This window comes from Zonotrichia albicollis, chromosome 1 (assembly GCF_047830755.1).
Source record: "Zonotrichia albicollis isolate bZonAlb1 chromosome 1, bZonAlb1.hap1, whole genome shotgun sequence".
Lineage (NCBI taxonomy): Eukaryota > Metazoa > Chordata > Aves > Passeriformes > Passerellidae > Zonotrichia > Zonotrichia albicollis.
The window spans coordinates 66,775,893-66,801,185 of NC_133819.1; the positions used below are offsets into that span (position 1 = coordinate 66,775,893).

A 25,293-nucleotide genomic window follows, 5' to 3' on the forward strand; every position below is an offset into this window, starting at 1 on the left:
CTTGTAAATGTGTCAATATCTGCTAAACAACACACAATATGAATAAATCAATGTGGCTGAGTACTCCTGTATTTAGAGAGAAACATGCATCAGTACTCTTTTGAAGTTATTTCTGTCTGATGTGTCAGAATTTACTAAGCTGTTTCATAGACCCTCCATCAAAGGACAGCAGAAACCAAACAAAATACAATTTAAAAATAGCTACTTATTAGGAAGAACAGATGGTGCATTCATATACCACAAAATTGCAAAATTTTAGAAGCCTTGAATATCAAGTCCTTGAGTTGTAACTCATTTGCACTGGAAACTTAGTTAGCAAGTCAGAAAAAACACACTCAGAACTCTGCAGAGTTGTAAAAGAGGGGAGAGCTGACACATTAAATAAAACCCGTCTATTTTTATGTCAAGTCCTGATATCAGTACATTTTTTCATTTTCAAACATAAAGAGAGAAAGAATTCAGTTCTTTCCAGGCTTGGCCAAGGCACCTGATTCACAATGGAAAATATTTTTATGTCTTATGTCAGCATTACTTTGTTCCAAATTAAGGGCTGTGGTACTGAAATCCTTCTTTTATGATAGTGCCCATTTCTCACCAGTTCTCTCTTTCCCTTAACAGTGCTGCATGTTGGAGGTGCAGCACAGAGGTGTTTCAGTTCACTCAACTTTACACATCAGTTTTCACTTTTGTCTGAATGCAAAATGACATAGTGAAGCGTGTCTTTTGTGACGCAACCCAGGGAAACCATGTGGGAAGAATAAGAACTTGAAATCAGATTTTTCAAGCAAATTAGTCCAAACCAGGCTTTTTGACTGAAATATTACCAGAAAACAAGAAGTTGATATGCATCTGAGATGTTAGTGCAGGCGTTTAGGGGCCAAGGCTGAAGACTGAAATCTGCCTTTCAATTTAATTGACTACCCCTCTCACTTGTTAGTACCTGGAATTGAATGGCACACTGAAAGTGCTTGCAGAATTAGGTTCTTGAAAGATAAATCAATAAACTTGGAAACAGACATGTAACAACACTGGAAAAATGCTGGCATTACTCAGACAAGTATGCAAGGCTTGGTACAGCAGCTGGGAAAAAGTGACATAAATTCTTAGCAATTTTGCATTTCACTGGGAGCATGAACGGTGGGACTGGGTCTGTCTAGCTCTCCCCATGATTTTGTACCCTAGTTTAATGAATTCTTGAAGGCCATATGAAAAGCCATCTGTGGTATTATTTTGCACAGGCCTCAGTCCTGCTGATGTCAATTGGGCTTGAAGAATACAACGAGGGCAGATGCTTCAGTTCCAGCATTTACTGCCAGCATGCACCTCAAGCACCTTGGACATCTCATAACACATCTAGAATCACAGTCTGTAGCTTCCACACCATCCCTGTCTACTTTTTTCTTCTGCTCTTTCCCATGGTATCAAACATTGCAGAAGTGTCGGAGCCCAGGAAATTCCTCTGGCTGCCCTGGAGGACTAGAGTCCCTGCCCAGGGGGATCAGAGACCTTGGCAAGGAGCCCAAGACTCCTGCGTCTTTGATTTAGCCCTTGGAAAAAACAATTACCAACCTTTATATGAAGAATTACAAGCCACAAAAGTTTAGTAGAATGATAGTTTATTTATCATGGGTGAAAAATAGATTTTTTGGGGTTTTTAGAATGGGGGTTCAGGGGGCAAGATGGAGGGATCTGGGCATGTCCAGTCTTTCTCCTTCTTCCTCTTGGCCTCCATCTTCTGCTGTGATGTTGGCACTTTTAGATTGGCTTAGAGTAGGAGCTCACTGTCTAACATAGGTTATAGGTATGGGAAAGTAATTGTAAACATTGTACACGCAATTTTTAGTATAAAAAGATAACACCGCCCCAGGGGCAGGCAGAATGCCTCTGTCTGTCCTGCTGGACAGACCTCGGCAGGGCAGGAGAAAGAATTTTATAGATAAGATACAATAAACAACCTTGAGACCGAGAAATTAACAGCTCTGACTCCTTCGAGTGCCGGGCTGGGAAAAGAGACTTTTTAACCCATCTTGGGGTCACTCTGAGCAGCGAGAGTGCCGAGACAGAAGTTGGGCTGGTTGGATGTGAATGCTGACCATGTCTTTTATCCCTCTAACCACCTTCTGTTGCTTTTAGCTGCCACCCCTTACCCAGGATGTGTTGGAAGCTGATGCTGGACCCGTAAAGTCACTTCTAGCCAGTGCCATCCTCACTGTCACTTTTCATTCAAGTCCACAGATGCTGCCTCAGCCTTTCCAACAAAAACTACCAACAAGGAGTAGCAGAGTTCCCTGTACCTCGGCAGGGCTTTTTGTGCCACTGCAATGCTGTGAAACACAAACAGGAGCTAACTTGAGAGCAGCATCTCTACCAGGTAAATCTGCTCATTAATCAAGGAGGAGATAAGCTAAACTGGCTCCATCTTTGCAGCTGGATACAGGTCTCTGGATTAGGAGACAAGTCAACAAAAGTCTGTGTGTAGCTGTTCGTAGGAGTGCAAAAGAGAGATTATTTTCCTTTCCCTTGTTTTAATCTGCAGTGAAAGTCAAAATCAATTTAGAAGATACCTATATCTTGATCCAGTGAAGAGAAAAACAATATTTCAGCTTACCCAAAGGAACAGTAGACACACATCTCACATATGATTGGCTGTGAATATTAGAGATCCAAGGAGAACACTTTTTTTGCCATTAGGGTTTTTTGGGTTTTTTTTTGCATCAGGCAATACCCTCTGCTGTCAAACATTTCTGAGAAATCAGTGCAAGTCAGGGTAGCCCCATTTCACAACTTTGTTCTCTCTCTCCAGCAGAGAAAGCCACTTCATTAGGTTTGACTCAGTGCCCACCTGGCTCAAAGATGGCATAGCTCTTCACTGATGTCACCTATGGATTTCAGGGTCAGCACTGTGGGCTGGGACCTGTTCCTTTCTATATGTTTGATATAACATAAAGAAACTTCATTTGACCCCTCCTGACTTTCTCAACAGTCAAACTCAAACTGAGAAATAGTCTGAAACCAGCTCTGTCAAGGAATGCCAGTGCTGTCTAAATGATCCAGCTTTCTGATGGGAGTCACACATGGAATGCATTCACAAGGTTTCTTCAAACTGGGAGTGAGTACAGTGAGAACTTCAGTGATATCCTGGCATGCACTCCGAAACTACTGAAACCAATAGCCTCAGTGCTGTTTCTACATCCTTTTTAACTGTACTAAGATTCTCTTTTCTGGTAACTCAATTCTTGAAATTTTTCCTTGAGTTAGCCTACGCTTCCCATTTCTTTTTTTTCAGAGGAGATTTCCCAATGAAAAATTGTCCTGGAAGAGATATAAATAACATCTGGGTGTGAAAAATTTTTTCAACAGCTGACTAAGTCAGAAAAGAGCACGAAGAATTTATTTTTTTTCTTTTGTCAGTATGATAGTTGAAACTGGTAATCTTTTCCTCTTGAGTCAGCCCAGCTATGTGAGGGTAGTAGGCCAGGCTACAGGAGCTAGCCTCATTCAACATTTCATGGGAATCAAATTCTCCTCAGCCTAGCGTCCATCCTGCTTCTTTCTTCCCTCTGATTTGCTACCTCCTCAGGATAACCTAGAGTTGATTCATGGTAATTAGGCTGTTCTAGAAACTCAGCTTAAGATGGTGAGCTTCTCCTACCAAGAGCTTCCTTTGTGCTATTTTCTTTACCACACCTTCAGTTTATTACAAAGTTCTCATACAGTGCATCTTGTACCTGCTTGCCTCAAGGAACATATCTATGGGTAAGCAATTGGTAAATAGCTGCCCTGCTATTCTTCTGTGAGAATTTTGTATTCTCTTAAGCAAATTAGATACTGAATACATTTCCCTCTGTTTAGTATGGTTTCATCCCTGAAACGCTACTCCATGAGGATTGCCAGTAGATGCTTCCTGCATATTTTTCCCACCATCCTATTTCTGGCCTGTCCATGTCAACCTGTCCTCTGAGTTCACACCCACCTCTTTTATCATTTACACATGGCATAATGTCTTGGGAACAATCTCATTTCCTTAGAGAAGTCCCCTAGGCTTTTGCACTTAACCATTTCCAGACTGCCTATACCTGTCCTTTGCTGCACCCTTCTTTGCTCCACCCTCATTGCATCTTAATGGATGCTAATCTGAGAATATATCTGCTTCTAAACCCTTTACTCAGCTGGGAAACAAGATAGTACTTCAGGGTGAATAGCACCCTGAGAATAAATTGTTCACTGTTGAACTGGCACTAAATTCACACTAAGCTGAGAACTTTGAACTGATCACCCTGCTCTGCTCATCTTGGTGCGTTACTGTGGCCCTTCCCATTTTGGAAAGCAGCTCTTTGCTGAGAGCTTCATGGGACCCTTAGTGTCAGAAAGGCACTTGCCACAAGGGGCTGTACAGCTTGAGCCTCTTCCCTCTTATTTCCCCCTGGCACCATTCTCACCTCTGTCTTGTTGCCTCTTCCAGATGTAGTTCCCTAGAACTATACATGGTGATTAGAGACATCCTCCAGCCCAAGTTTCCTAGCCCTGAGGCTTTGTGGCCTGGAGAAGGGATTCTCTATGGATCACCTGCATGATACTACAGGCTGAAGGTCTGGAGAATTTCCACATTCAGTAAGACACTGAAATATTTGCCTGGACAAAAGTAGGATTTCACTATATAAGCCGTTTCATTCATTCAATAACATCTAGTTAATAATGTCTCAGTTATTCCTTTCCATAACTGATCCTGTGACCCAGTCCAAGTCTTCCTCAGTCAGGAGGACACCAGAGGGGAATTTCACTCTTGGGAAGCACCTCTTCTGCCTATGGTGAGGACAAACCTTGGTGACCAGGCCACAGAGGGCTTTGGAGTAACCACACAGAGCCTCATAACAAAACCTCATATCTGTGTACAAGCTTCCAGGGAAGAATGGAAAATGAAACATCAGCCAACACTTCCTGTAGATCCACCCCTGTGCACGTGCTTGGGTAGTGGTGTTTCATTTTTCTGGTTAGTGAGTGGTTCTCATCAGAAATGAAAAAGAATTTGTCCAATGATTGCACAAGAGAAATATGGCCTCTGGAGATCCTGACTGCTCTGTAAAGGGTTCTGCTGTAAAAGCATCAGCAACCTGCTCTAATAGCCCCAGGATGAGATTTCATGGGATTCTCCATCATGTGGCGGTCATGACACGCTCTTGCAGAACAGGTCTGGGACCAAATTCTGTACATGAGATCCTGCCCATAGGGACTCTATTTGGGTAAACACTGACTTGTTCCTTCAGATCAGCAGAGCCAGCTTTGCACTGAACAGAACCATAAAGTAAAATCATTATTGAGTATGGTAGACTCTGGCCACTTTTGACCACATGCAGCTGAGGCCATGCAGAATTTTGTACCCCAGCTCTCTGCTGTGCTGTAACCAGATGGCAGCAGGTGAAGAACAAGAGTGATGGCAGTGGTGAGCTCTGTCTCTGGCAGAGGCAGCAAATCCTCAGAAACAGACCAGCTGGGCTCCCTGTAGAGGTTGGACACTCAGAGCCATAACTGTGATTCCTATTCCACTGTCACCTTTCAGATGCTGCCATTTCCTACCATGCTGCCATTTCCTACCATGCTGCTTATCATCCAGAAGTTTCCCACCTTGCCTTTCTGCCCTCGTTTTTAACAGTTTTCTCTTCCTGGAGAGACTACCCCAAGGGGCTGAGAGTAAGATCTGGGGACTGTCCTGCTTCCTACTCAGTGTTCATCTAGACTGACCTGCTTCTCAGATGCTTTCCCTTTCCCAAGCCTCATTTCTGCAGCAATGCCTGATGTTCTCTGGGCAGGGTGCTCAGAAGAGACGGAAATGAGCATTTGCAGACACTTTGAACTGTCTCCTGAATAAATGGAAGAAAACCAAAGGATAGCCAGACAGCAGGGATTATTGATTTTATAGCTATTTCAACAGCTTCATCAGTGGTGGCATGAAAAAAGAGCTCATCATTTATAAATTGACTCTTCCAGGGATCAAAGGCTTGTCAGGCAACAATTAGTTCTGGTAATTAATCAGATGTTTGAGCTTGTCAGGTGGAGAGAGAAGGCTAGTTCTGCATCAGCTCCCTTGCAAAGTTGTAGCTGTAGCCAGGGCCAGGTAGGATGTGCAGGTCACTCATTTGCTAAATATTTCATGTCCTCCAGTGTTCCATCAGTCTTTCTGATACCTGATCCAATTTGGTTGGGCTGTCAGCTGAAAAGGAGGCATCTCTTAGCACACTAATGTCACCCCAGCCACAGGTTCTTTGTCTCCTTAACAATGTCCCTGTCAAATCCCTGCTGAGCAGCTAAATGAACTGGAATGCAGCAAAAAGAAGGAAAAAAGAAAAAAAAAAACCAACCAAAACCTGTGGTCTGTCTTTAATTAGCCCATAAACCATTCAGAGCTCCCCAACTGTGCTGTCCATCCAGAGAGGGAAAACTGAGGGCAAATATACTCTCTCCTTGCAGACCTCATGGTAAAAATAATTCCATGTTAGCAGCAAGAGCTGATTTGAGCAGATGAGAAGCTTGAGCAAAAGCAGCCATTCTGTGTAGCAGTGCCTGGTGCAGGTGCTAAGAGCAGCTGCACACTTTGCAAAGCATCCTTTGCAAGGGCACCTACGGAATTTGGCTATACTGACGAGAACTCTGATAGTTTAAGTGGCAATAAAAAAGACAGATATCAAGGCAGAGAGCCCTTTGATTCTGGATTCTTCTGACAATGGGGAGTAGATCCAAAATGTGTTGTACAACATTGAAAAGACCTTCATTGCAATACCCTACATTGAATGTGCACACATTTGCTGCCTACAAGCACACATGCTAGGTTGATAAATGCCTTGAATTTCCCCTGATGTACCTGATCACGTACACCTGATAATGTATTTATACAATCACATTCTTTTAAGAACAGTTTGCTATGTGGTGGGACTCAATCCTGAACTTTCCTATGCTGACATTTTGCAACTTTTTTTTCCAATCTACTTTCTGTGTATAACCACCAGTTTAGTTAATTTACAATGTGGGCCACCAAAGAATATCCAGTGGAAGTGCAAACTGTTCCAGGAATTTCACATATGCAGGTTGTTTTAAAGCACATATGAACTTAGATCCCTTAATCACATTTCATGGTTCTTCAGACATTCAGGGAACACAGGCTGAAAAAATAGCTGCTATCAGAGCTTCATACAGAAGCAGCTCGCAAAAGTTGTGTTTGGTAACAGGGACAGCACAGAAATACTTGTGTAAACAAAAATAAAGGAAAGACTGTAGCTTGCTTAGAAAGTTGAACCCTGTGCATGTATAGGCATTTATAGAAACATCTTTGGAGAAAAATAATTGCTGGGCAGAAAGTGGTTAGTTCAAAGAATACATTTTTTCACTGTATAGTAATATCTAGCCAACTTTCTGACTTGCCTAAAGGGTCAACACCAGAACCAGCAATCTATAATCTATTGCCAATTCAGGGCAAAGGACGGCGCTCATGAACAATTTGCTTTTCAGCCAGGTGAAAGACGTCCTTGTGCTCATGATGAAGCAGACTAAGGGTGAAGTAAAATTAAATTAACAGCTTTAATGCACATTTGGAAGCCACTGGAAAGCACATAGCTGCAAAGTGTCCAGCTGGATGTGTACCGAGAATGACATAATGGTTAGCAGAGACCCAGAAGGAAAAACAGCAAGCCAAGTCCTGAAGAAAAGCCACAAGATTTTAGAAAGATAGTGGATTAAAATTTCTGGGGAAACTAAGAAAATTTTCTTCTTATGAAAACATGGAATAAACATGGATGTCTGCTGAGGTGTCTGTGGATTTCATAGCTGTAGGCTATTGCTGCATGACTGATACAATAAAACCTTTCAGCTGGTGAAATCAGGGCTGTTCCTCCAAACTCTCCTGAATAATGCCAGTTTAGTCCATCCATAGGGAAGCTGGGATGACTGGACAGCACTCCCAGCTGAGATGCTTTCTCAGAAAAATCTGCTGTGAGGTACTGATAAGACCAGCGGGGTCGTTTTGAGATGGTGCCTATGGGAAGAGCAGCTGGCACGGCAAAGCAGCCCCCATGTGGAACCTGCAGCTGTGTGGGACAGGAGGTTTACGCTTCCAGAGGACTGATCTGGGCTGCTGGTGTGGCTTGTGACAGCAGCCACCCTTCTCCTGTCCCCCAAAGGGCACACTGGCATCGGCATTGAGCACTGCAGGCTCTGATCAGCCCAGCATTGATCCCTCCTTCCAGCAGCATGGGTTCGCTCATTCCTGCTTGCCTGGCTGCATAATTAGGTTCACTGCCTGATGGATGTGCTGGGCAGCCCATGTGCAAGGAAAGAGAGTCTCCTTTGAGGTGACATGAGAGGGACAATCACAAGGGGAAAACCCACAGGGCACTCTCAAGGCACCTCTCCAGCACATACAATGTCCTGGTTCTCCTTCTGCGCTTGTTTATGGAACTCGAGGGAAATCCTCCCACAGGCAAATCCACACCTTAAAGGCCTGCACATTTCTAATAAGAATAAGGCACACACCATTTGTTCAACTTCTCTGTCTGCTTTAGTTTGCTGTCTAGTTTGTGAATATCACTGCTTTATACTCCTGTTAGAAATAAGGGAAGACTAAAATACGAAAGAAAAGACAATCTCTTGCAACAATAGGATTGAAAGGAAGATATGATAAGAGAAGCTCTTGCCCATGAAAACATTCAATACATGTGACTACCTCTGCACAAGAAGTCCTTAGAGCACTCCTTTTTTTCCATGATGGATACTTCATCAAGTCCTGGGTTAAATTGTGTTTGTGAAAAGAGATGGAGAAAGCAGAGGAGGATGTAAATCAAACCTATGTGACCAAAAATACAGTGCTGCTTTCTTCTTGCCAGATTAGAAGTTGGATTTGTCTCTGGTGACTGGCACAAATGCACATTTTTCCTTTAGCTAGGAAAAAAGTTCCTTTTAGGGTTGTTTTTTTTACTTTATTTCCTTGGAGAGAAAAACACAACAACAACAACAGTGTGGGCTTGAATTACAGTTGATGAACTAAATAATTTCTGTAGCCCCCAAAATAGCTGGAGAAGTCAATGAAACCACAAACTCCATGGGGCTCATCCATTTCTGAATGCAGCTTTTTTGAGCCAGAGGCAAACTGCCCTATCACTTACCAAAGTGATATTTATCTAATTTATTACTATCAAATGCTTGCAGGGAGGAAAAAAACCCATCCAAATATAAACAAAACCCATCCAAACCCAGCCCAAGAAAACCAAGAGCCACTAAAGGCCAGTGCTAGCATGAGCAAACCAGTGTCTGTTTGTCCCCAGAGTGGCAATACCAGACAGAAGGAAGCCTTTCTGGGTCAAATTCTGCTCTCATTTGCACTGCCAGAAGTGATGCCTCTAAGGCTGAGGGAATTGTTGGCTGGCTGGCTGGCCCAGTGGACTTCATGCAGAACTCAGGTCTCCTTGACCTGATCGGAGCAGAGGAGCCTGTCCCGGGCACTAAGACATACCAACTGATTGTTTAACCATATTGAGCAAAATAGGCTTCCCTACCATTTTTCACCTAGCTCAGATTTGATCAGAGATATAAAATAAAGAAAGACATGAACACTCATTCTGGCGACGGTTCTGAAATGTCGTTTGCACGATGTTTACCTCAGGAAAAACGATCTTGCCACTATCTTTGTACTTTATCTGCAGCTTTCTGTCTCTCTGCATACTTACACTTAGCACCACAGCTTCCAAGCATTCTCCTCTAATTAATCAAAAAGTCGGCCCTTTTGTTTCCTAGGTCACGAAGGAAGAACAGTACATTAAATAAAGATATTGGCTGAGGATGGAAGCTGGATTTCTACCCAAGGATCCTAATAATAGTGCCTTGATGCAGTCCAAGTAAAAATTGATATGGTTTTATATACACAGAGGCAAACAGTTGAGTGTGAAAAGAGTAAACACCAGATAGCATTCAAACAGTGGTTTATCCAGTCATTCTCTGTTTGTAAATATAGAAATGTGTTTTGGTGGCTAAATTTATCCTAATGTAAGGAAACATGAACAAAGAGGTTGGTATTTGGTAACTTCTAATGGCAACATTAGGACATCCTGCAGGAATTATTTGGGGGCAGTTCATGATAATGTGGTACAGATTAGGGTTGCCATTTCTGGAAGAATTAGGTCAGAATTATGTAGATAAGATGGAAAGAATTTCAGTAGCATTGTAGTATTTTCCTGACTTGAAGCCTGACTCACACGTCAAAGCTTTGTTTTATTGTATACCTTGTTTTGATCTATAGTCAAAACAGCCTTTATCCAGAGAAAATGAAAATAAACCAGCTGAGAAAGAAAGAATTACAGTCAGCATTGAATAAAAATAAGTACAGCAAGCCTAATTTTGGAGAATAGTTGTCTTTTCCTGTGAAACTTTCCAATTCCAGAAATGGCCATACTGAACCCAGGAAATATCAGAGGAGGGAGATATACTTTGATAACAGCTCAGGAATGGAGCTTTTCCTTGCTCTCAGTGTGAGATGGAATTTCAGTCATATATCAGGTGTATTTTGGGCCACACTGGAAAGTGGTTTCCCTCTTCCCTATACACTTCCCTTTATGCCTCTCAAATTTCATCCTGGATTAGAAGAACCTCTCACTTAAAAAGGAGATAGGTCATGATCATGAAAGGTTCCCTTTTTCAGGGCACTAAGATCAGTGCTAGTTAGAAGACCAAGAGCTTTGACTCTGCAGCCTTGCCTCTGCAGTCAGCACAATGTTTCCTTTGGCTTCAGGTAGAATATTTTTTCACTCAGTTCGTTTATTATAAGTAAGAATGTACTTTTACACTGCTCTGTGTTCGGTGCCATAAATCCCAGCACATATTATGCCTCTCTTTCCTCACCAGGGTCTCTAGCCTAAGTTACTGAATCTCTCTTTCTCCCAGAGCTTTGAGAAGGAGCAAACCTCTGGGACAGACCCTGGTACTTGTATGTGAGCCAGAGTTAAGATAAAATGCTTCATGTTCCCTGTTGCTTGTTCAGTGAGACAAACAGACTGCTGAACTCCGCTTTTCCAGTCTAGCTCATTAATGCAAACCAGGGTAGGCTGCAGTTTATGCTCCAATGCCACAAGGCAAATGGGGGGCACAGTGGCATGCAGAAGCAGCAATGCATCCCCTTCCACCCTTGCTGCACCCCAGAAGGTCCCTGAAGCCAGCTGGGAAGCATGAAACAGCTCCTGCCACTCTTCCCAAAGCCTGCAAGCCCCTGCCATCAGGGCAGCTTACCCCTTCATGCTCTTTGCATCGAGGCTCAGGCTTTTTCTTTGCGCCGCCCTGGGGACCAAGCTGAACCCACGGCATGCCAAAAGGCCAGAGTGCCCATCCCTACACAAAGCTGCAACATGAGCAAGCAGCAGATGCAGCTAACTGGGAAGGAAAGGAGAATGGAAGCCAGCTTTTGACTCTGGGCATGAACAGAGTAAACCTTAGAAGGAACACGTTTATTTTTAGGATGGTCTCCCAAGAATCTCTTAAGCAGATAGCCAGAAATTTGGGCTATTAAAGCCCACCCACAACATCATTTAGGCCAGCCACACAGAAAATCCAAATAACCAGCCTTAATAACAGCACAGACACTGCTGCAATGCTCCCCCACTCCCAGAATTGATCCTCTCCCCACAGTCTTTCCTGGGAGAGAAAACAGGAGCCACTGGGATGGGGGTGCTGATGTGCAGCCCCTTCACTATCAGGAGCATCCATCCCACACCAGCTGCTCCCCTGCCACTTTGGCTGAGTGGGAGGGAGCATCTCAACTACTTGCTTGTTTATTTTCCCTGCCAAAGGCAACCACTGGTAGGGCAAGAAATGGAATACCAGGGAGCATTAGTGAGGTCTCTTCACACCTGACAGAGGTCAGTGATCCAGGCACATCCCGAGCAGTCAGTGCTGGTGATGCAGAGATCAAAGGAATGCTCTGGGGGCTGCAGCCTGCCCTGCAGAAGCACAGGGGCTCCCAGCTCCTTCCCACTGCCTGGACCAGGCACTCCTGTCAGTACAGGACTGCCAGCAATGTCATTTTCCCACTGAATTACTGCTCTAAAACAGCAGAGCAGCACGAACAAAACATTATTTTAGCCTGTCAATATTATGAATATTGACAAGAAATCCAGAGCAATTTCAGAAATTTTCAATGGTGACTACTTCTGTGCTTGGGTCACACTCCTTGTATTGTACTTCTTTGTTAAGTTCTGTTTTTAAGAAAACCCAAACCACTCAGTTTTATCCTTGGATTAACTCCTGCGCTTTATTTTTTTCCCTACAGGATCAGAGTTTATTAAATCAATTTATTTGCTTTAAGCATCTTTCTAGGTATAACCATTTAAAGTCAATATTTTGAAACATGTAAAAAAGATAATTATTGATCTAGATTTTTCCTGGGCTTGGGCCCCACTGAGATCTCCATCTTTACCTTGCATGGAATGGGCTGAATTTTTTAGTATAGCAGGGTAATAAGTAACATTTCCTAGTTCAATAGAGCCCACAAGTTTTCCAGCGTGTGCATTTCCCCTCTAGTTCATCCATACCCAAATCCTTAATGCCCATATTTTAATTCTGTAGTACACCTACATCATACACGTGAGAAGACTGCTCCAGGATAGATTAATTTGACCAACTGAGAGTTTGCCATGAAAATTTGATGAGCAGTCTTGCAGCTAGAACAAGTGTCATGTGCTGTCTCACATCTGGCACAAACTTTGATTCCTGTGATCTGGCTTATCTGACAGAAAGACAATTATGTGCACACATTTCACCTGGGTCAGCTTTATATGTGGGGCAACCTACCTCCATGACCACAGAGCCACAGACTAAGGAAAAACAAGCCAATACAGTAATTAAAAATATTTATTTCTGAAGATATTTACCTTGATAGGCATAAAGCATTTCCCAATTTCATACAGAAATACATAAAACATGCATAGACCAATATGGCCTACTTCAATGTGTATTCAACATGGTAAATATAATGAAGAACTTGTGTGAATATAAATACATGACACAAAAATAAGCACATAAGATTCAACTTGTCTGCAAATTCAACAATGTGAACAAATTGACTGCTATAAACATTCACCCAATATTAGCCTTTTGACTTAATTCAAAACAACCCTTTGTCTCAATGCATTTCCACCAAGCAAGGCCCTGAATAAATCTTGCAAGAGCCGCTGGTACATCCCCACTTCAGTGCGTTTTTGGTAGCATGCAAGACACAACAACCTGTATTATTAGAACTTCAGTTGACCAGATATCCTTGTTATGGGAAACTAGTAGTGTCCTTGATAAGTTTTATTTTATGTTGAAGGGTCCTTTGGTATCCAAAGCCAAAGGACTTTGACTATGCAAACAGAGTGCCTAACCCACGTTCAGATAACTCTGGTTGTACAAGTAAACTAGACTTCTGAAAAAAGGCAAAGGGTTGCAGCTGATTAGTAAAGGCAATAACAAGGTGTAAAAATACTCTAGCAGGAGTGCAACAAACAGTATGCGAGGTAGACATGTATATATGCAGTAAGTCCTGATTAAAGTAGAACTGTGGCTTTCATTTTTGCATTTTAATCAAAAGGTAGAGTTCTTTGAAGTTTGTACACTTGGATCTTGCTTTCTGTCCTTGCTAAGCACATCTGTGAGGTCTTCCTTGCGAAATGTTTTTATTGTAGACCCTGAAAGCTGCTCAATTGATGGGTAACATTCCAGAAGCAGTATTCAAACGTTTCTCCAGACAGATGGCTTTTCATGTATGTCACTGCAGATTTCCCTTCAGCCCTTCTACCCATCCACCTGAATTCCGAAATGACAAAATCCTTTGTCTTTATATCTCCAAATACAGGACTTCCTTAGCACTTAGCTCCGCTGTGCGAACACTGGGACAGAGGGGCCCTTGGCCATCGAGGAATGTTGGAGTCAGGGCAGTTTTCGCGATGCTTTGTCAGCAAGCGTTGCAGAGGAGGATTCCGGTGATCTCCCACTAGGATGCTTTCAGGCTCTCCCGGACACTTTGCCTTTTGCTCGCCCTGTTGTGCTTGAGCTTTCGCCCTTTCTGGAGCTCAGCCTTCAGCTTTGCAATACTGAAGGAGGCTTTGATACTGTTCCCAATGGCCTCCAGCCTGCAAACCAAGAAATGTACATTTAGCCTTGTGATAATGGAGATGTGTATGTATATGTATGTGTAGAGTGAAAAAACTTTTTGCTTAAATAAACCTCAGTCTAGATTTCTACCGTGGGATCCTAATAAACTGCTGTTTGCTATACCTCAGAATGAGGATAACTTAAGATACTTGAAATGTTGTATTCATAATTTCAATGCAAACATTAAATTAAAATATTCACTCAAATATAGATGCCTTAGACTTCCTTAAGTAGCCCGTCAGGAGGTCTCCAGTGGTTTTTTATGTTTCTCCTGTGTTGTTTCTTTTAGTAAACCTGATCCTACTTCCAATGAATAGGTGCATTTTTCAAGTAAGTAAGCAAGCCCTGCTTTCAAAAAATTATTTAAGACTTCCAGGGCCTAAGTCTCATTCAATATCATCAGGTTGCCTGCTCCCCTAAGTCCTGTTCTGCTTGTGAAAGGAGCACTAAAGAGTCTTCTTTAGTACAGGCAAACTTCTGTATTCCATACTTTTCCATAGGAACATGGCTGAGCACTGAATGCAAGCAGAGGACAGACAGCGGACTGAGCTCAGCACCCGTGTGCTCACAAGCTAAAAACCCAGAGCATGAGGAAAAGCCCTCTGAATATCCTCACTGACTGCTCCTTGACTGTCAGGCTGAAAGCAGCAGCTAAGCCCAGGATGACCCGAAGGCAGGTGAACTGTGCTCTCTATTGCTGCTCTGGGGAACTACAACGGGATGAGAAGAAACTCACCGCTTCATTTTCCTGCTGTCAACAAGCTGTCGGTTCATGCATTTGGGTCCAAGGCAACTGCCGGCTTTGATGCGGTGCCGTGAGGTTTTCTCCACTGTGGACTGGGCCCTGTTAAAAGGGAAAAGGTGCTGCTGTTAAAAAAAGTGCCAAGTCTGCAGTCCACAAGGTGAGGCATCTCGTCAACCACTTCTCAAGGCATGTAATAAGCAATCTTTCTGGGCCAAGCCATAGTGTGCATCATAGAAGTGGGAGCGCTCAGGTAGGAGGCAAGGCTTTGGGGAGAGCATTCGCTCAGCAAGTGCCAAAATGAGTAAGTGCACCACAATCCATCCCTTTCACATGCATTGCCTTTTAAAGAGTAGCAACAAGAGACGCACCAGAGATCTTTGCCTGCCTGGCAGAAGTTCAGACATTTCTTGTCCTTCTGGTTGGCACATCGGCATCTGCTGCTTGGTTCAGCGGGCATCTCCGGCACCACGTCCTTCAGTGATCTTCTGGGTCGAGCAGGGCCACCAAGACCATATGGAACAGTCTTCCTATGATCAAAGAGACAACATGAAAGTCATTTAAATAATTCTGTGGCTTCAAAACACTATGGGGTATTTTGGGCAATCTTATCAACGGCATTGATTGCTCGAGTAAAGGTTGTGGGATAGGGAATGCATCGTTAGTCACAGTTTCCATGCAAATGCTTCTGATGATCCTGCAACATATTCATTAGCATGGCTACTGACAAGGATGATGACCTTTTAATTGTGATTTCACAAGGCTGTTGTGCCTCCCTGTGCAATAGAAAGCAATAAAACCTCATCTCTTTGAACTTTGGCTACTGCCAACACCGAAAGAAGCAGTAAAAGTGAAGAACAGATTCTCTCTCAGAGGAAACCCAGCAGCAGAAGAAATGTCAATGTTACAGTGTTTGCAGCCTTAGGTGAGCCTTTGGCTCACTACTTTTTGGTGAGAAGAGTATAGAAATGGATGCTGTGCATAATCCTATTAACACGTGGGACGCATTAATTTGCAGCAGAGAGCAGCGAAAGGCAGCTAGAGCCACCCGGTGTCAAAGTATTCCTTCCAACCTCCTAACTTGTCAGAAAGAAAACCGCTCAAATTCAGGCTGGCAAAATCACGCCTTTGGCATTTTGTCTGATTCTGATTCATAGTGAAAAGTATCCTGCAGCCTTTGCTGAGGAGCACCCGAAGGAAATTCTGCTGCCCAGATTTTAGGTAGGCAGGTGTGCTAGGGCTATTAGGAGCTATCTGCCCGATCTGGGTGGCCCAGTCCTGCTTGCCTTCTTCTGGGGAACAGTCTCGTTGCTACATGCGCCAGAAAAGTAGGAGCAGGAAGGTAAAGCAGTAGGAGAAACTGTGCAAACAACTATTCCTTCCTCCCCTTCCCATCTCTGCAGGGGGGTAGTGGTTCGTAATTTTCGCCTTCACACCTCCCTCCCTTTCTTCCTAGCCACAGGGGAACCCGGCGCTGGGGAACTGCCGAAACCCCTCCATTGCACTGCACTCACTCGGGGGTGTTGATCCAGATGATGTCGAGGTGGCAGAAGTAGACGCACTCCTCGTCCATCAGCGAGGAGCAGGAGCAGCGCCGGGCGCGGCGGTGCGCGGCGGCGGCGGGGGGCGGCGCGGCGTCCGCCTCGGCTCCGGGGGCTGCGGAGGGAGCGGCAGAGCTCAGCACCGGCGGCAGGGCAAGGCAAGGCAAGGCACCCGCGCATCCCCTCCCGCTCATCCCTCGGCCAGCCCTCCCCGGAGCCCCGCTGCGCCCCCGCAGCCCCCGCGGGTCGGTCCCGGTCGGAGGCGAGAGGCAGCGGACCGGCACCTACCTGCCGGCAGCAGCCCCGGGCAGAGCACGAAGAGCAGCGAGACGATCATGTGGCAGTAATCCATAGCAGGCGGCGTTGGGCGGATGGAAGAAGTGAGGGGAAACGGGGTAAAAATCAATAAAAGGCGAGGGAAAAGCGGAGAAAGTGTGTCCCGGCGTGAGCACGGAGCGCTGTGGCGGGTGCCCTGCGTGGCGCGGCTCGGTGCGCCCCGGCGCGTCTGGCTGGCGCGGCGGTCCCCGGCGCCCTTTTATAGCGAACCCCCATGGAGCGGGTAAACAGCCCCGGCGCTATTTTATCCCGAGACAATGTTATTCTCCTATTAGTCACCGCGCGGCAACGTGCGGGCCGAGATAAGGCCGGGGCTGGAAAGGAAATCGCCTGCAAACTTCAAGAGCGGGGGGCGGCGGCGGCGGCGGCGGGAGGGGGGGCCGGGGGCGCCCCGGGGGCGGGAGGGGCGCGCCTGGAGCCGCCAGGGGGCGCCCTGCCCGCGCCTCGCACCTGAGGGCGGCTCCGGGATTCGGGGATTTGGGATTTCAGGGAGTCAGGGATTCAGTGTTTCAGGGATTCAAGGCTCAGGGCTGCGGGGCCTCAAGGTTCACCGCTTCAAGGCTTCAGGGCTCAGAGCTCTGGGCTCCACCTGCTGCTCCTGCTACTGCCCCGGGGAGAACCCAGCTGTGGGACACCGGGGTTCCTTATGGGGAATGATGGATGTCTGACTGCGCTGGACCCTGCCCTGCTCCTCCCTTCAGACCCTGTCAGGTGGGCTCTGGGATCTCAGGAGGTTTGGGCTTTGCAGCAGCGCTGGAGCATTGGGGTATAATCTCTCTTTTCTGCCCTGGTAGGGCAAGGTGCTAAAACCAGCGTGTTTTAGGTGTGAGCGGGTGTGTAAAGCCAGGTAGGGAGGGAAGGAGGAAGATCTGTGCCTGCTCTTCGCCTATGGCTCTCACCGCTAATTCTAACAACGCCTTTTTTCTGGCATGTTTGTGTTTTCAGCCTTGTGTCCAAGAGCAGAGTCAGTGTGGAAGCTGGACCCTTGAGGAGTGGGTGCAGCAGTGCCATCACAGATACAGACATGCATGGAATCCACTGAGGTCCCAACTGAGGGAGCCAGCCCCTGACTATAAACTTAATTAAATGAACTCAAAGTGCCTGTGATCCGCTGTGGAGCCGTCGTGCTGCAAAGCGTGCCAGTTTCACCTATGATAAATAGATAAGACTCTCTTGGTATTTGTGGTATTTCCGTGCACTGTGCTGTAATAATAGAAATGACCTTGGCTATCACAAAGAGCGGGACTGTTAAGTGCAAATTGCATTGTGGTCTGGCAGGTGAATGGCCAGCTTTTTTAAAGTATCAAATTATACTGTGCCACTGTATCGCAGCGGACAGACTGTCTGCAGCCGTGCTGAGTCAGAATAAAAGTCCATTTAGCTGGTATCCTCTCTGCCACAATGAATGCTAGCAGATGGCATGGGAAGGAGTACAAGAAAGGAATGCAAGTGGAGACTAATCCTTTCCTCGGTGTAACCTCCCTGCTTCTAACAGGATGAAGTGTAGGGGCTTTCCAAGCAATAATGAACATTTAGACCATTATCCTGAATAAACACCAGTGGCCCCATCCTGAGATGGTCATATCTATTTATCAAAGGTACTCTAAAAACTGCCCTTTAAAATATCTGTGAGTGCAGAAAGCCGGGTTATACAATGGTTTTTGTTCACACCTCTCCAGCGTGGGAGTTTATTTTCCAGAGCAGGGATGATATCGTCTTGTGTATTATGTCTCCTTGTGTATGTAGGGCAGGATTTACTGGAATGCCGAAGTATCTGTACAAGTGTGTTTGAATTGCTGCAGTCATGATAAGAATCTGCCAGCAGGGGTCACACAGCTACATACAAAAAGTAATCACAGCCCTCCGAAGTAATGAACTTTGTTAACAGAGTTCAAAAGTTAGGAGAGAAACTAGGTGACTTTTTTCTTTCTCGGCATTAAAAAAAAAAAAAAAAAAAGAAGACATTTTTAAAAAGTGCAAAACGTGAAGCATAGCAATCGTTCTGTATTGAGTACAAATATGCATAGCCTTTCCAGCCTGTCACTTAAAGACTGTCTTTCATGCCAGTGCTTATTTAAATTTTTTTCCTGAGATTCATTTTTCTAAGATGTGCACTTGGAGCCAAAATGACTCACATTGGTGTAAGATATTTTCAGCCATGTCAGAATATCTTGTTAGAAAGTATTTTGTTAGCTGACAAAAACAGCATGCATGTTTCCTCTGAGTAACAAGGCACAAACATATCACAGGCACTTCTGAAGATGGTGTTCTTTTTTGCCTTTTTTTTAATAACAAAAACATCTTCAGCAATTTTTCATAAGAATTCATAAATATTATTGTTGTCAGAGATCCATTTCCTCTGATTCAGCGATTTTTGATAGCTCCACTTTCAGATCTTGAGACTAACCAGAATCGAGCTATTCTGGTTGCTGTTCCCGTTGCTTGAGTAATGCAAAAAACAAACTTTTGTTCCATTTGTTACCAGTGGCCCACGAGGGTCATTTCAGGTCACAGGGATTGCCCGGCCAGGAGGTGGGTGTCCCCAGGAAAGGGTAATCCTGACCCCTACTTGGACACTGTAAAACAAGATCAGCTTTGTGCCATGCAGAAATACTCTTTGGGAATCAAAGAAGGAAAATTTGCCCACTTTAAAGCTGTTTAAAGGAGAAGTCCAACAGTAGGGGTCACAATAGGGGCCTTATAAAATCTTCTGAAGAGGACTGAACTTTGGGTAGCAGTCAGAGTTTGCAGGATGGAAGCACAAAGTCAGGTACTCCTCGAGTCGTCCCAGTGCACGCCAAGCCAGGTCACCCCAAGGGCTGGGAGGTTTCCACCGTATTTGCACTGCTGCCCATGGGGACAAGGGTGGGAGCAGGAGCTGAAGCTGGCGGCTCCAGCAGCAGTCCCTTTCTAGCTGGAGCACCTTGGGCAGCCACCCCTGAGACATTGTGTTACGGAGCAAAACTTCAGCTGGCCAGCCAGGCTGTGCTTGTAACGTTCCAGCTGGAAAAGGCCATGGCACCGACTTCTGTAAAGGACATTTTGTTTGGTGTCAGAAATGTGAAATGCCTGCTTATCAGCAAAACAATAAAAGGAGACTGTAGAACTGTGCCTTTCTGTCTAGGGAACAAGGGGAGCAACATGCTGTTTTCTGCTGATTTGAAACACTATTCTCAATTACATGAAAGTTATATAACTTGTCCCCTTAGTTCCCTCACTGCCCCTCTTGCACCTTACTTTCCTCTTGGGGACTGTCCCACCTGCCCATGCCCCATTTTTATACAAAATGAATTTTTTTTACATAACATGCAAATCAAAGAGCTGACTATGCCGTGCAGAGGGGACCTTGACAGGCTTGGGAGGTGGGTCCATGCAAACCTCAGGAAGGGCCAAGTGCAAGATCCTGGACAGGTGTCATGGCAATCCCAATCCCAAATACATGCTGAGAGATGAATGGAGTGAGAGCAGCACCAAGGAGGATTTGGGAGTTTTTTCACTCAGAGGGCGGTTTGGCACTGGAACTGGTTCCCCAGGGAAGTGATCACAGCACCAAGCCTGACAGAGCTCAGGAAGCATTTGGACAACGCTCTCAGGTGTGATTCTTGGGGTGTCCCATGCAGGGCCAGGAGGTGGACTCAATGATCCTGATGGGAGTCTTCCAGCTTAGCATATTCTGTGATTCTGTGACTAGGGGTGTTGGTGGATAAGAAGCTTCATGTGAGCTGGCAACATATTCTTCCAGCCCCTAAATTCAGCTGTATTCTGAGCTGCATCAAAAACAGTGTGGGCAGCTGGTCAAGGGAGGTGATTCTGCCCCTCTACTCTGCTCTGGTCAGAGCTCTTCTGGAGTGCTGCATCCAGGTCTGGGATTCCCAGCACAGGAAAGACATGGACCTGTTGGAGCAAATACAGAGGAGGTCATGAAAACACTCAGAGGGCTGGAGCACCTCTCCTATGGAGACAAGCTGTGAGAGTTCTTCAGCCTGGAGAAGAGAAGGTTTCAGGGAGTCCTTAGAACAGCCCTTCAATATCTCAAGGGGGCCAAGAAAGCTGGAGAGGGACTTTTTACAAAGGCATGTAGTGATAAAACAAGGGGGCATGGCTGTGCACTGAAAAAAGGATGGGTTTAGAACAGGAAGAAGTTCTTTACTGTGAGGGTGGTAAGGCACTGAAACAGATTACCCAGGGAAGCTGTGGGTGCTCAGTTTCTGGAAGTGTTGAAGGCCAGGTTGGATGGGGCTTTGAGCAACCGTGTCTAGTGGAAGGGGGCTTGAAATGAATGATATTAAAGGTCTCTTCCAACCCAAACCATTCTAGGAGTCCATGATAATTTGAGCTCTTGGAAATTGCCTTATTCTCATCTATCACTACCCAGCCCTATAATGTATTTAATTCTCCTTACAGCTGTGAGAGTCCTTGGACTGAAGTCTAATTTCTTGCAAACCAACTTTCTTCATTTCTCCCCATGCCCAGTTAGTGAGGCTTAGCAAAGGACAGGAGTGTCTTTCTCAAAATACAATTGTGGACTTATTAAAGTGCTGAGGAGAGGAATGAGGACAGCCAGTGATCCAGCAACCTTATGTTACATGTTTGTAACATGTGGCCCAAACAGATCCTGTCCAATATCACCAATGATCATTTTCTTTCCAAAATTTACTCCATGTACAAAATTACATTTAAGCCAGGGAGGAAAGTTGCAGCTATATGACCCTTGATGGAGGAAAGCCTCTATCAGAAAGCTCTTCCAGACCATGCATGTCCTGACACCATGTGGCAGTGACTAGATACCATTTAAAATACAAAAATCAAACTCTGCTTAGAGCTGAAATAGATGAGAAAACCAACTTTAGTGAGCAAGGTTCACAGTTTCTCCCAGGGCTAAAATCGTTATTGTCAGAAAAACAAGTAAGATGGTTTGCAGAGATTCAGGTTTCAGAGGATGAAACCTGTTGTGAAACCTTCCTCCCACTTATACTTTCCACAACAAAGAACTGCAAGCAACAGGAAAATATTTCCCTGGAAGTAAAGTCATCTTTAAATGAGGGAAACGTCAGGTGGGAAAAGGGAAAGGCTTAAATAGCCTGGGAATAAAGAATCCATATAACTTTTAGGTGAGAGTTAACAGGAACTTCTCACTTACTTCAGTGTCCATCTCTGCTGTGATATTGTGGGAGAAAGTGTCCACTTCCCACTGAAGTGAGCCACAGTGGCACTGGAGGCACTTGGCTGTCCCCTGTCCCAGCAAGCTGTGGCAGTTCCTCCTGTTTCCATCTCTTACCCTGCATCTGCTCTTGTGCAGGGGCAGCAGGCATACAGAACACCAGGAGCAAGGGAAAAGGTTACTCTCCGTGGGTGGAATGTGGGCAGGTGCCCTGAGCCCTCCCCCCAGTCCCTGTGAAGGTGACAGAGGTGCCTGGTACTGCCCAGGGTGTGTCCTGTGAGGCGCCAGGGTGGCTCAGCTGGGTGATCTTTGCTGCTCTGGCAGCTCAGGACCCAAACAGAGGCCCCAGAGGAATTCAATCCATTGCCCTTTGCGCTACAAGCAGTTTGTACGGTGGTGCTTAAGTTGGATTTAATTTTTTAATTGACCCAATTCTCATGTAAGCGTCAGCATTAGTAGAAGGTAAAAGGCAAAGGCCTTATGTCTGGCCCAGAAAATCTTAGAGAGCTCCTTCTCCAGAATACTTCCCAATCTATCTTATGCCTGGTCTCTTGCAAATACATCCATCTTCAGCCATGTCAGACACAAAATGCTGGGTTGATCCCACAGGGCTGTGATGTATTCTCATAGCTACGCTTGGACTCTTGAGTTTACTTTAGAAAAAAAGAAATACGTCTGTGTGGTCTTCAGCTCCATTCCATCACTCAAGTTCAAAATACAGACAGCACGAACTATGTCTTCTAAAAGTGTGAAAAGATGGTAAAAGGTTACATGTATCAATAATCAGCCTCTAAAGAATGAGTTATGCAAGTAAGAGTTTAACTACTTAAAGATTAACATCAATAAATACAAGAGATTAGTGCAAGGACTGCAACAGAAGGCTTTAGCAAAGAAAAGGAAATATTAAACAGAAAATGTTACTTGTAGAAAACCAGATCTAGTTTTGTGTACAACCTCTTCTGTGAATACAGCAGCATATGACAGAACACTTATTTGCAAATAACAGTTAGTGGAAAATGTGCTTTATCAGGTTTGTTTACTTACTTCTTGGCAAGTCTGGCTTGCAAGGAACTCAAACCCCATGCTTCCAATTAGAAAATCTTCTGAAGAAAATTACTAAGAGCAGTTGCTCTAACTAATACCTTGTTCCTATCAATAGGGCATTTCAGAGTTTCATGTTCTTTAACAATAGTCACTTTTCCATAACCTTGTCAAAAAGTCAGTGATGCCATCTCAGTGTCCAGAGCTGGGAGTTGAAGCACAGAGGACAGTACTTGTGCCCCAGCAGATATGGTTTCTAAATTAGATTAACATCTTAGTTCACCTGGTGTCTGAATTGCCCTTTGAGTATGGAAAAGGGCCTAAGGTGCTGACTGTCCTAAATTTAGGCACCATCCTCTTCTTAATGTCTAGAGAGAGCTGGGGATGAATCCATGTTGGTGACTTGTCCAGGTCCCCTCAGAAACTGATGAGGGAGTGGAGAAATGAGCTGAGTTCCTTGGACCCATGTCCTGCATCCTGCCCACTACATTGTCAGCCTTTCCAGTACATAGAGGTTTGTTTATTAACACTGACCTTTTTTTTCTATTTTGATTTGTCCATCACTTGGATTTTATGTTGCTTTGCTCAGAAAAGGTACTTGTGAGGTCATCCTCCAGTTTGCTTTGAATTAATTAATATAATTGACTTTTGATGCCTAATTTATCCACCTGTCATGTGGCCTGTTCCACCTTTGAATGAGTCTCCAAAGACTCAAATCAGTAGATTTCTGAGAGCTGTCTGGCTCTACCCTTTCCTGACTGCATAAAAGCCTTGCTGAAATGAAGGTGATTAGAAAAATGCATTGTTCCAAGAATGGTGTTGAACTTTCTTTACAGCACAGTCCTTTGGCCAAGAACATGGAGCCCCTCTGTGACTGCTTTGTCCCCTCTGTTTTGAGCCTGGGGTTTGATGAGTGGGCTTGCTGGTTTCTGTCTTTTCTTTCTGAGGGAAATGAGTATGGGCTAGGAAACACCATGGGTTTAGATGTGGCCTGAGCCATGGGTGTGGGTTTGTTTTTCTCCTGTTCCAGGTACTTGCTTTGTTCCCAAACCCCTTGGCACTACACTTCTGTGCATGACTGCCTGGAAAATGGACAGGAAAGTAGTTTTATTACAAGCCAGTTCTTCTAGCACTAAATAACTGCTTGTCCATTTGAGTACATGCTTGTCTTTTTTTTGACCAAAGTATATTTTGTGTGTAATGAAGTGTTGATCATCTCTCTCCAGCTGCAGTTCCTAGTCTTCATCTGTCCTTGTTTCTCCCAGGAGAAGGCTGCTTTGTGAGGAAACGTTGCACTAAACATTTTCAGCTTGAACAAATTATACTGAGAGCTGACAGAGGAGAGAAACTCTAGACTAACTACAGTTATTTTAAAAAAAATCAGAAGCTCTCCTTATTTATAAAGTGACAATAAGAGGGACACTCTCTTCTTTTACATGGGACATGTACACATTAAAATATCTAGGTCTGAGGCAAAATATGGACCACACAGATCCGGGGTTTGTTATGGCAATTACTCATTGGTGACACTGACAAGGAGATTTTGTGACCTGTCAAGGCCAAGAAAACAGGAATAGCAGCTTGAGGATAGACAATGGCCCAGCACTGAGCTAGGGTTACCTTACAGACTCCAGCCCTGCCTTTAGCTGCAAGAGTGAGCCTGTTCTGAAGTGAGCGTGCCACCTGCAGCATCGACACTCCCCAGCACAGCACCAAGTGCCTGAGAAATGTGTGGGGATAAGGCACCACCCCAAGGGAAGTTATCTCCAGGAGATTTATCTCCAGGCTCCCACGAACAGCTAAAAAACTGAGATGCCTGACAGGGCTGTATGTCGATATTTGACATATATGACAAATAGCATATAGGAATGAGGCCAGCATTTCTGGCTGCTTTCACTAAGTGTCCTTGAGGCATGTCTCTATTAGGAATTTTTCACCAGCCATTTCCATTTTGACTTCTTGTCACAGCCTGAGCTGATGCCTCTGGTGAATCCACTGCAGTCTCTCGGTGCCTGCAGCCAGTCCTCTCTGTTCTTGCTGTTTCAAGCAGGTTTACTTGCTGTGGCAAAAAAAGTCACTGCAGTTTCCTTAGTTTTCTCTAAGCATTTAGCACTGTAGTTGCAGGCATTCAGCTGAAATGGAGGATGCCTCTGTAGGAGAGTGTCCCTTGGGACTTTACTCTGATGGTGCAGCGCAGTGCAGAGCAAATGCCAGTCTGTGCTCTGACAAAGTTTATGGATGGTGAAGACTTTTCTGCCATTGCTACCAGCCCTGTATATGCAACATCCTTTGGCTAATCCTGTTCCAATTAG

At 44.8% G+C, this 25,293-nt stretch overlaps 1 protein-coding gene and 1 long non-coding RNA gene across 3 annotated transcripts; one reads left to right on the top strand and one right to left on the bottom strand.

The window, feature by feature from the left end:
* Window positions 1-13,999: 13,999 nt before the first annotated feature.
* EDN1 (endothelin 1) lies at window positions 14,000-17,124 on the bottom strand. Of its 2 annotated transcripts, XM_074543555.1 has the most exons (5): window positions 16,732-17,124; window positions 16,417-16,558; window positions 15,274-15,432; window positions 14,897-15,004; window positions 14,000-14,138 (listed from the first exon to the last, which is right to left on the bottom strand). In XM_074543555.1, exons 1-5 carry the CDS (start codon window positions 16,793-16,795, stop codon window positions 14,000-14,002), a joined length of 612 nt encoding a protein of 203 aa, XP_074399656.1. In that variant the 5' UTR covers window positions 16,796-17,124. The 2 variants fall into 2 exon arrangements, with proteins under 2 accessions (XP_074399656.1, XP_005481788.4); XM_005481731.4 differs by lacking the exon at window positions 16,732-17,124 and having other exon boundaries at window positions 16,417-16,637.
* LOC141729404 (uncharacterized) lies at window positions 16,700-18,739 on the top strand. Its single transcript, XR_012580898.1, has 2 exons — window positions 16,700-16,838; window positions 17,725-18,739. It is a non-coding gene; the product is annotated as an uncharacterized LOC141729404 (long non-coding RNA).
* Window positions 18,740-25,293: the final 6,554 nt, after the last annotated feature.